Below are 12,570 nucleotides of genomic sequence, written 5' to 3'. Positions count from 1 at the left end.
CCTGCTCCTTGCAGTGTTTAATTTTAGCCCTTGACGCTCCGGACTCGAATACGAACCAAAGCCCTTTCCCGGCCACTAGGGAACTCGCACGCGTCCCCTGTTTCATGCGGGACCCCCGTAACATCCAGTAGAAAAAGGGTGTCTTGCGGATGACTCGAGGGGGTCTTCTTGTGAATGAAATGGGTTCGGAGAAGCCTCTCCACTGTTAGTCAAAATGTGTGACCCGTGAATGGTGGGGCGAGTCGTGGTTTAATTAGAGGGCAAGTGGGAGCAGAGGAGAAGACCGTGCCCGCGATAGAGAGTGGGTGGGCAGGACAAGTGACGTTCTAACCTTGGTTCTGTTGAGACCCACGGGCCTATTAATTCTTGATGATGATTGGATCATGAGAATCTCAACTTAGATTAGAACATTGAAAAAAGCAAGCTGTTAGTTATTGTACTCTTTTTTTTTTTTTTACTTTCGAAGTCATCTCGAATTGGATACCCACAGGAAAAACCATGAGAAGAGTGGTTTAAACTAGATATTGATGGATTTTAGTTTTTACTGTAATTTTATTTTATATAAATTCTCTCATGTATATATATACACACACGCATTGACGTTTGTAATTTACTAAAACTTCTATACTTATATAGATGTGAACTACCTCTTGACTTTGTAATTTTAGGATGCTACATGGATGCATGAATGACCCCAAGTATGTGCATAAAATAATTTTAAAATAGTTTATTTTTGTTAAAATTTTTCATGATGAAATATTATGATATTGGAATAACATAAATGTTGATAAGGATATTCACAAGATTATGATGAGTCGTATGAAAACAGCTATATTTACGGGAGAAAAAATATTATAAGTCTCACATTATAATCTAATTTATTAATTATACATAAATGTCACCTGTAAAAAGGGGAAAAGGATTTCTCTTATAATGATTGATTGATGATTTGTTTGCTACGACTAATTGTTTCCATGTCTCCATCGATAGCGATCGAAGGAGATGCATATAAATGCGTATCTTACATGATGTTATAATTAGGTAAAGAGTGCTTTCTTTTCCTTTCAAAGGGTGAGAAGTTGAAGATAGTGTGTCTAAAGAAGTAGAAGAGTGACATGGTTAAAGTATCATACTCGTTTTGATGGCTGCGAATCATGCGTACAAAAACAAATTTTGAAGTTGAAAATGATCTTATAAGCTTTGGCTTTGATCTTTGCAAGCACAAAATATTTTTTGTTTTCCTTTTTTTATGCTTTTGTGTTAATGTGTAGCCATTCAACTTAGTGCCAAATAGGTTCAAAATTTAGATTCCAAAAATGTTTCATGAGATTTAACAATGTTCAATTTCATCTTAAGATAAAAACAATTTATGAATATGAGGTACTTGTTAGATTATATGGCCTTATAAATAGACAAATCCTATTAAAGACTTCAAAATAATATAAACACATAATAAATTAATATACGAATATGCAAATAAGTAGGTACATATATATTGATACATGAGAGATTATATATCTCTTCGCATCTCCTCTTAGTTGTGTGAACTAGTTAGTGAGAGTTTATAGATCTTTTCTCATTTCTGTTTGTCCTTAAATCCATCAATCATAGTGGTCCCGTGAAAGATACGAAAAGAAAAGAATATGAGTCTAGTTCTCTTTGCATACTACAAATCTTGGATTCAACGATGGTGTGCTTATAAATCAGATAAATACCTTATGAGCAACATCCAAATATAACGCATCATAATCTTTAGATATATTATTATTTGATTTCATATTTTTGACATTAAAGTCCTCCGCTTAATAATAGCGTATCATGGTTTTTATGCTTATAATTGATATTAGAGTTATGGTTTTGAAATCAAATACTTTAGATCTATTTGTTAACACCTTTTACTGATGAAAAGGTGTTAATCAGTTTTTATTTGTGATACATGAACGATTCATTGATATTATCGTTATGTTTTTCTATCCAATCCTTCTTGCTTGTTGGCAATGTAAGATTTCTCTTAATGGACCACTATTAATAGCTTATTATCGATGATAGTATTATTAAAAATAATGGCTTCCAGCAATCGCCTACCCAATCAACCATTGCAAACGACCTCTTGAATTTATAATTTTATAATATATGAATGCTACATGGATGCATGAACGATCTCTTGACTTTGTAATTTTACTATGAATGGTATATAGATGCATGAACGACCCCAAGTATTTGCATAAAATAATTTTAAAATAGTTTATTTTTGTTAAAATTTTCATGATGAAGTATCATGATATTGGAATATTATGGGAGATAAAATATTATAAGTCTCACATTATAATCTAATTTATTAATTATATATAAATTTCACGAGGGGAAAAAGATTTCTCTTCTAATGATTGATTGATGAGTTGTTTGCTACAACTAATTATTGATAGTGATTGAAGGAGATGCATATAAATGCATATGTTACATAATGTTATAATAAGGTAAAGAGTGTTTTCTTTTCCTTTCAAAAGAGTGACACCCGAAAATAGTATATCTAAAAAAAAAAAATAGAAGAGTGATATGATTAATATTGATGGTATACAATCGCTATGACTCATATTACTAGTTAGATTTAAGATAGTATTATTATATTTATTAGCTTATTTCTTTTAAATTCGTATGCATATAAATTATTTTTTAAAATTTAAATTTAGTTAGACAAAATTATTTTTAAATAAATTTTATTTTATTTATTTTTATTTTAAAATTATGTATCTTACTAATTAATGGGCCAAGTAAAAGAATATTATATTATGTGGTCTTATCTAATTTGGTAAAATATATTATGAATATGATTGAATTCTAATTATAGTTATTAGCTAACAAAAAGGAAGCACAATCATAATAAGATTCCTTAAGAGATGACGTTGATAAAAGGAACTTTTCTAATTACTTATCTTAGGCCCTATGCTATCGCTTATAAATAAATAAGACATTCTATGAATTTAAAAATAATATAAAGACATAATAATTGAATATGTGGATATACGAATATACGGGTACATGAATGTATAGATATGTGACATGATTGAGATATTATAGATCTTCTCTTATCTCTCTTTAGTCATGTTAATTAGTCAATGAGAGATTATAGATCTTTTTTCATATTTTTTTTCCTAAATCTACAAATCATAATGTTCCTTTGAAGGATATAACGAGAGGAAAAAACAAGTTAAGTTCTTCTTACATATTGATATTACTATATATCTTAGATTTGACGATGGTGTGGTTACATATTAGATAAAAGCTTTTGAGCAACATCCAAAGATAATCTTTAGATATATTGTTATTTAATTTTAGATTTTTGATATTAAATTCTTTCGCTTAATAATAATAGCACATCATGATTTTTATAGTTATAGTACTAACCATATGATAGTTAAATAATATAGATGTACTTCAATTAAGGGTATGAAGAATCGGATCTCATGCCACAGATATAGACATAATATCAAATGATCAATGTCATGCTAAAGAAGGATAAGTCTATATACCATAGGGTAGAATAATATATCAAAATATTTAATAATATATCAAAAATACATTTTGACATGTCGAAGGCTTGATTGAATTATTGATGCCTTGGTTGAAGTCAAACTAGACTATAGTTGGGCTCTAGATTGGTTAAAGTCATGTTACCTCGAATGTGACAACTATTGAGTCATATATGGGCTGCAATTAAGTCTTTACTAGGCCAACATATGGCTTAATGGCAGTTGCCCAGGCCAAACTTAGGTGGAGGTGGTGTTATTGCCTAAATTGATGACAACATTTCATATTATTAGCGGTAATACCACTTTGAATAGTGGTAATACCGTTGATACCTTTATTTTAGAAATTTTTATCATTCTCACGAATTAACTAGTAATACCACTTTGTATATATATATATATATATATATATATATATTAAGACCTCCTATAAAAGATTTGAAATATGGTATTTACAAGGATATATCTATACAACTCTCGATTCTACGAATCTCTTATCTCTGTACTAATTTAGGAACTGATAGGTATGTGTTCGATTTTTGTAGGCTCCATATCGAGCTTAATCATTTTCTAAATGCCAAGTTTGTAATAGTTACTAACAAGACCAAGATTGAGTTTAAATCTAGACACGCAGACGGCGTCGAACATGACCTCCATTTGCTCGTCCGAGAGAGAGATATAGAGGAAGGAGAGCGTCGAACTCAGAGGAAGGAGATGAGAAAGCGGATGCTAATGCGGGTTGACCGCGGAGTGGACTGAGCCATCATGTACGTGGTAACGTTCACAGCCGTTAAGAACAAGTTGGAAGTCTGCGAGAGTGAGGATGAAGTCTCAGATGGACATGAGAAAACAAGTTGGAAGTTTGCAGGAGCGAGGATGAATTCTCAGATGGATATAAGAAGAAGGTGGAATTTGTCGGAGGATAGACTTTGTCAGTTGACCTGCTTATCATTCTAACTGATATGACATTAAGATTAAATTACAGATTGTGTTGCTTATCATATTTAGGCATAGTAGTAATTACGAATAATGGTTAATTCTTTGTTACAAATAATGTGAGCCCAAATTTTTATTTTCACACAAAACTAATGAATAATGCAAACAATTATAGAAAATTTAAAAAAAAAACTTAGAGGAAATTTTGTCAGTATTATCCCTCTTAAGAAGATGATTATGGAGTGATTTGACTAACCTCATTCGGTAAATCAAACAGTAAATAAATAAAAATATAATAGAGGAAAAAATTACAAAAGAGTCGAGATTGTTTGGTTATTTTTGGGCCGAATAGATTAAAGTTGTTTAGGACTCTATTTATAGAGCCTAAAAGTCCCTCAAAGGTTATTATGAAAGGGTATTTGTCCAACGATCATGTACATTCATATATAACCACAAAAAAAATAATTTTTATAAACAAATTAAAATTTAAAATTAAATCCAACGTAAAGGATATTGCATATATACACCCCGTAAATGTATTTACTTGTGAATAATTCACGAAGAATTTGAGTTTATAATTTGGATTACTTAGAATACTAATATATAAATATATATATATATATATATATATATATATATATATATATTTATATATATATATATATATATATATATATTTATATACATTATTTTTTTCAGCATGACGATAGCTGTCTGATTGGTGTCAAATCCCAGTGGGTCTCATATCTGTTGGCCCACCGTCGGTTGGCCACGTAGGCTCTAAGAAAATTTCAAGTGTTTTTGGGTAAAAAAAAAAATCATATCATTTGTGTATAAATTGAACCAAATTGGGAAAATAAGAAAAAAGTATTTTATGGGCTGATTTAATTAAAAATAAGTTATGTAATAACCAAAAAAGTATAAAATGATCATTTAGGGTTTCATTAGACATATCCTTTCATAAATAATTTGATAAATTGAGTTACATTATCTTCGAATGAGTTTATAATACCCAAAAGATGATAAAATCCCTATTAAAAAATAAAGTAATTCGGGAACTCAAATATTATTTTGCTTCGAAAACTTCAATAAATATTGCCTCATTTATTCCAAATGAAGTTGGCCCAAAAAAAGGGATCATTTAGGGCTTTATTTGATATATACAAGTTTTTAAATAGAGCTACAATTTTTTTTTTACTCCCAAAAATTTAAATAACCTTGTATCATATATTTCAAGTGTTTTTTTGGCCAAAAATAAACCTTCCCATTTGTGTATAAATTGATTGAAATTGAAAAAAAAAAAGAGTCTTTTAAGGGATTTAATTAAAAATAAGTCATTTAATGGTCAAAAAGTAGTAAATGGTCATTTAAGGCTTATTATGCATATCTATATTTTTGTTTTAACAAAATGATAATATATTATAATATATTATCAATCTTTAATAACTAGGCTAGTTAATATCTTTTATATCTAAAGTTTCATAAATATTTTGATAAATTTAAAATAAAAAGGAGTTGAGTTATATTATCTTTGAATGAAGTTATACTATTTTTTAATAGTACTTCAAAGATGGTGAAACCTATTTGAAAACAATATAACTCAGCACTTTGTCCCCTCTCGTTTTTTTCAAATAATTTTTAACAAGGTATGCAATACCATATTGTATCGATGTTTCGAGGTTGGCTCGATACAGTAAAGTACCGATGTACCAAGCGGTACACCATGACATATCGAATAATTATATATATATTTTTTATTACTATAGCATTGTAGCACTGCTATGGTATATCACTATAGCACTGTAGCATTATTATAATGTAATACTATAGCACTGTAATGATACTGGACGGTCCGTGTATCGATATGTCGTCGGACCGGTACGTACCACCCGTACCAGGCGGTATCATTCAATATTGTATATCATAGTTTCTAACAAAAAAAAATCTTATCATTTGTGTATAAATTTGACAAAATTATAAAATAAAAAAAGTCAACCCTTTTAGGGCTAAATTAATTAAAAATGGTTCATATAAGGCTAACAAATTTAAAACAATGGCCATTTAGGGTTTCATTAGGTATATCAAAGGTTTCATAAAGATTTTAAAATTTTCATAATAAAAAACATGAATTAAACTATTTTTAAATAAGGTTATACTATTTTTTAATAGGTATCACAAACATTGAAACTCAACCCAAAAACAATATAACCGAGGGCCCCACTTTGTTTTTCCTCCCAAATAGTTAAGAAACCTTGCATCATATATTTCAAGTGGTTTTTGGCCACAAAAAAGAAAACCTTCTCATTTGTGTATAAATTGACCAAAAAAAAAAAAAAAAAATTCAGCATTTTAAATGCCGATGTAATTAAAAAAGATCATTTAAATACCCAAAACTAGAAAGAACTATTATTTAAGGCTTCATTGGACATATCTAAGGTTTAATGAATATTTTGACAAATTTGAGACAGGGATCCTATTCAAACATAACATAACTTAGAGACTCAAATATGTATCATAAAAGAAATTGAGGATTAGTATTAAGGGAGTGCCATTGTGAAGATGAAACAACTTAGGGTTGTATGCAATGAGGTTTCTTATTTCTCAGTGTATCTTATCTTATTTCTAGAAATATCATACCAATATGTATTAAATTATAAAACAATCCTATTCATAAATTTAAATCTTATAAAATTGTATAAAGATATATCATCTTAAGATATCTTTTTACTTAAGAAATAAGTGTCGTATCTTGGTCTAAGACTAAAAAATAAATCTCAAAATAGATAATTTCAAGTTACTCATAAAGCTCTAAGTGGGAAGGATGCCTATATATATATATATATATATATATATATATATATATATATATATATATATATATATATATATATGTATATATATATATGTATATGTATATATATATATGTATATGTATATATATATGTATATATATATATATGTATATATATATATATATGTATATATATATATATATATATGTATATATATATATATATATATCAAAATCATGAAATTAATGATGACGTCGATGGTGTGAATTCTTAAGACTTGAATTATTATTACCCTTATCCTTCTACTGAATCACAATTTATGATCGTGGAGACCTTTTCAAGATCTTATATCTAAATCTAGTCATTATCTTTTTCTTGTGATATAATTTATGTTTGATAATCACTTTTTTTTTTTATTACTTTTACGACTTGGTGGACCTGCACATTATCTTTGATTCTTTTATAATATCATAATTTATTTTTCTTTATTACTTGGATGATAGTGATGTAGGTCATTTATGAGCTCATTAAATCCCCACCAGCCATGAGTGATGCGATCTTTCCATGCAATTTGGGCTTCCAACATATTTATTATTTCATTTTATCTCTTTAATTGTATCGTTATTATTTTCTAGCCTCGTGTTTGATTGATTATAATATTTTTTTTATTTTCTCCTCTTGAAGTGTTATCATATAATCCCACTGGATTTATAATAAAACTATTATTCCAATTATAATGTTTGTTGACTACTCAATTTAGTGGTTTGGTCGAGTCTTTAAGTTACTTTGTGGTGTTCTTCTTGTCATAGCAATACAAGGCGGCATATTGATCGATCTCCGATTGAAGATGAGAGACTCTCTGGATAAGTGAAGTGATTTGAGCAGCTTGTTGATTCTTGTTTTCGGCACCAAAACAAAGTCGACGAGCTTGGTGAATTGGTATTCAATCGAGAACATCGTTATCGATGGTCCATTATTATTATTTTGAATGTGTTTTTTATCCCATAAATGATTCATGTCTTATATATTAATGAACAAAATCGTTCACTCTTGGTGGAGACAATTAAAATATATCTATAAAAAAAAGCCACATATATATTAGTATTAAAATGAGTATAGAATTCATGACTATTATTACTATAAGGTTTAAAGAAAGATCATCTCAGTATATAATATAAAAAGGAGGAGAACGTCATATGCTAGCTAGCATTGAGACAACACAATCAATACACACAATCTTATCTTACTTCTTCTTCTCGAAGGGAAGGGAAGGGAAGAAACTGTGTAAATTTTGTATCATCGATCACTTTCATCTTCGTTTTATTTATTATTGACCATGAAATTTCTAGTGGGAATTTGTTTGATGTGCCTAATAATTCTACGGAAGCCGGTTATGAATGATAAGGTTTCCCTGGACCCTGCTCCGGCCAATACAGGGTAACTTCGACGCTTGTTCGCCGACCCTACTAAAACCCAAAGGCCTCACGTCATGGCATGTACGACGAGAAATATCCAGCGAAGGGCATACGCAGCACCATCATCTCTCAACACATCCTTTGTTTTGCTTAAATTATTGTGTTGTCAAGTCTACTTGCGTGTGAGCGAGAGAGAGAGAGAGAGAGAGAAAGAGGGAGATGGAATCCCCTTGTGCTTCTACGTGTCTATGTAGAATCTGCTACGAAGAGGAGGAACGGAGCTCCACGAGTATGGAATCCCCCTGTGCTTGTTCTGGAACTGTAAAGGTACCAACTTTCTGATGGTTTTCCTCCTGTTGTTCGGTTTCCTTTGCGAATTCGGAATAAAGGTTCGTTCTTTACCTGTTGTGAGACTGATTCGATTTTTGCCCTTTTTCCAGTTTGCTCACAGAGAATGCATTCAGAGGTGGTGCGATGAGAAAGGAAGCAACGTTTGTGAGATTTGCCTTCAGGTTACAAACCGACAAAAAGATAATAATGATTATTATTACGACCTCCTTCGATTGAACCATACAAAGATGTCCTCCGTCATGAAAATTTGAGTTATAAAGTGGGGATTAATTTGTCTTATTTTTGGATTGGTGAGAAGAAAGATGGGTTTTGGAAATTTTATTTTCCTTCATGTGTTTCTGTGTCCTTGGCTATATTTATACATAGGCTAGATTTTTTATTTTTCCCCAATTTGTTTTTATATATAAGAAATCAGGCCCTGTTTCATATAAATTGTGTACATCAATATCTTGTGAAAGTAAATCTTTTCCAAATTATTGTTGATAACTTTTGATTTTTAATTGGCCGCGAATGTGATCGGCTTTTAATGATGGCTTGATTTCGAAACTATCTGCTTTCCCAAATTCTCATGTGTTATATCTTTTTCCTGATTTCAATTCTACTTCAATTTTGTTATAAAAGAGGAAATTCGAAGTCTTTTCTCTTTTGTTGTTGCCAAAATTTTAGGATTTATGGATTAACAGGTTTGGAGAGTTAGCTAAGGAGTCATATGCACTTCCACAATCATATTTGCATCCTTTATTTCACAAAGACAGGATGTAGTTCATAGACTTTGGCATCCCTTAGCTAACTCATTTTGATTTTTTCCTTTAGTTTCGAACAACTTGCTGCAAAATCTTTCAAATTGTCAAGACTTCCAAATCTTCATTTTGAAGATTCTGTTGCAGATATTTAAACCAGGCTATACTGTTCCTGAAAAGAAGTCCTTGGTGAATGTGGTGGTCATCAGGTAACTTCAGCTTCCTCTCTCTTTCTCTCTTTTGCTTTAGTTAATTTACATAAGAAATCCATCAGTAAATAAATTCTAGTAATTTTCGAGTGTGTTTATCGCCTATTACGTGAAGTCCAATCAGGTTGCCAAATCCTACATAGACTTCAATTCTTTCTTCGAAATGACGATGATCGAAATGGCTATGGACATAATGTATGTGACTGTGCTGCTTGCAGCGTTTGTAGATCTATGAGGTGGATGTGTTACCCTGTTCTTCCAGTATCGTGAGGGGATCTTGTTAATTCTGCGTTCGATACATAATAGTAAACAAGAATCGAGCTGCGATGCTAACAAGCTTTGAACTGTTCCAGAGGAAGCATGGAGGTTGACAGGATAGATTTTGATCCAGAAAACCCAGCATTAATCAATGTAGCTGATTATGCAGTAGGATCAGATTACGACGTGTTCCCCTGGATCTAATAGAAGACAGCTTCTCACCATAGCATGTTTGCCTGTCACGGTAAGCAATTTACAAAATGTCTTATAGTTTCTCATGAGTATAAATTTTGTCATAGAAATCGATTCTTTTCAATTTTGCAATTCACAATCTTGTCGCTATAAAATTTTAAAATGTTGTCAGAGAAATCAATCGTTTCACTGTAAATACAACTATGTTGTTTGACTGGGAGTTTTAGCGGAGTGATTAGTTCAACTATCAGAAGTGATTAGTTTATGCACTGTCATCAAGATTATAGTAATGGTTATGACAGCACTTGAAACCTATGATGATATCATGAAATTATGATGCATCAGCAGCTACCTTCATGTGATTTAGTGTAATTACATTCATTATGCTTATGGATAAGAATGTCAAATAGCTTTCATGTTATGATGAGATTATGGTGGTTATGAAAGTTGTTTAACATGCAGTTTTAGTTGCCTAATATGAAATTATAATATAATCGCCTCTTACCGAGTTTATCTACTTAGCAATCTCTCCTTAATCTTCCAGGTGATGGACAGACTCCTGTAGATGCTGATGGAAATTAAAAGCATTACGATGAGTATCAGGGAAACATGTGATCGTCATTTGTCATGATTTATCTAGACCATGTGAACTCTTTGTATATATCATATGGTCTCTATGTTTTGAGCAATAATATTTGCATGATATGAGAATGTAACTCGTTACACTCAAGTATTGTCAACTTGTGAGATGTTTCATTTGTGTGAGTAGATTTGGGACCACCTCCAAAACTGATTAGGGTGACATATTTAGCTTGTGATAATAGACTCTTGAACTAGTCTTGAACTCTATCGAGTGCTTTGTCAACTAGCACCATTTGGTGTCTCTCCTCTAATCTTTTATAATCAATAAAAATGAAAACTTCAAGGTACTTAATAGGTTAGCTTCCCTCGTGCACCCACATGGTTTGACCTATCCTATTCTTTTCATGATTGAAGCATCTAGGATAGAAAAATATCTCTTATTTATCTATGTTGATATGTATATTAGTTAATTTACTATATGCATCAAAAATATCCTTAAGAGATCGATAAGATTTTGTATTATTCTCAAAAGCAACCAGCAAGTCATCGGCAAACATAAGATGAGATATTGTAACTCTATGAATATTTATAGTAGAGAAAGTTGTTCATAGTCTCTTTAAATAGGTTACTAAGGATTCGTCCAATAAATATAAATAAATAAGAGACATATGGTCCCCTTATCTAATACCATATTGACTTTTAAACCACATAAATCCAATTAACAAAAAGTTTTGCAAAGTTTATTCTAGTAAAAATTGAAGTTATGACCAACTAAATTATTTAATTATAGGCTTTAGAGATGTCCTTCTTAAGCAAAGCCAACGGGGTCTGGGATTTAAAAATCATATGTATCAATTCATTAGAAATTAAAATACTATCATGGATGTTCTTATCTGAAACAAAGGCCGATTGGGTATGATTAATTAACTCAGAAAGGAGGGGTTTTATCCTATTAGCATGCATTTTGGAAAGAATTCTATATAGGATTTTACATATGGCAATTGGCCTAAATTCTTCCATCTTAGAACTATCACCTTTCTTAGGAATGAAGACTAAGTAGGTCCTTCCCCAAGAGATAGAATGTTTGATAGTGTCCTACAATGCCAAATATAATTTGACATTAAATCCATCTAATCTGAAACTTTTCTCTTTCCTGATTTGCTATAAAGTATTTAAAATTTCCTCCAAGGTAAGTGTATTAAGAAGGAACTTAGCTTGTACATCATCAATCTGCTTGGGCTGAGAATATTGGATCTAGCTTCTTTAGAGATTTTTACATCCTTCAGCTTGCATGTGAGTCTTCAACAAAATAATCATAGTTAACTTAAGTCTTCTCATCAGGGAGAATAAGTGTTCACCGCTACTCTGTTTTCTCATCCCATATAATTTTATGATGGATAATTTATAAGAAGCATATAATAGATTTCATTTCCATCTCTCGTGGTCTCATCCGAACTTCTTCTAAGATCATTTCTTTTTTTCTTATTGTGGTGTCGAATATTGTTTAAGAAAGTTTTAAGACATTCTTAGACATCTTCTCACGTAGCTTTGGGTCTTTCGTCTTCCTC

At 30.8% G+C, this 12,570-nt stretch overlaps 1 protein-coding gene across 2 annotated transcripts; it reads left to right on the top strand.

The window, feature by feature from the left end:
* The first annotated feature begins 8,758 nt into the window (after positions 1 to 8,758).
* Positions 8,759 to 11,150, top strand: LOC103985614 (uncharacterized). 2 transcript variants are annotated; one of them, XM_065151297.1, is made up of 5 exons: positions 8,759 to 8,997; positions 9,111 to 9,182; positions 9,909 to 9,970; positions 10,324 to 10,472; positions 10,965 to 11,150. In XM_065151297.1, the coding sequence occupies exons 1-4, from the start codon at positions 8,890 to 8,892 to the stop codon at positions 10,430 to 10,432; spliced, it is 351 nt and encodes a 116-aa protein (XP_065007369.1). In that variant the 5' UTR covers positions 8,759 to 8,889; the 3' UTR covers positions 10,433 to 10,472; positions 10,965 to 11,150. The 2 variants fall into 2 exon arrangements, with proteins under 2 accessions (XP_065007369.1, XP_065007368.1); XM_065151296.1 differs by lacking the exon at positions 10,965 to 11,150 and having other exon boundaries at positions 8,765 to 8,997; positions 10,189 to 10,365.
* Positions 11,151 to 12,570: the final 1,420 nt, after the last annotated feature.

The sequence above is a fragment of the Musa acuminata genome, chromosome BXJ3-5 (genome assembly GCF_036884655.1).
Source record: "Musa acuminata AAA Group cultivar baxijiao chromosome BXJ3-5, Cavendish_Baxijiao_AAA, whole genome shotgun sequence".
NCBI classification, from domain to species: Eukaryota; Viridiplantae; Streptophyta; class Magnoliopsida; order Zingiberales; family Musaceae; genus Musa; species Musa acuminata.
The sequence above is the reverse complement of the archived record's forward strand: the minus strand, read 5'-3'. Positions and strand labels throughout refer to the sequence as shown.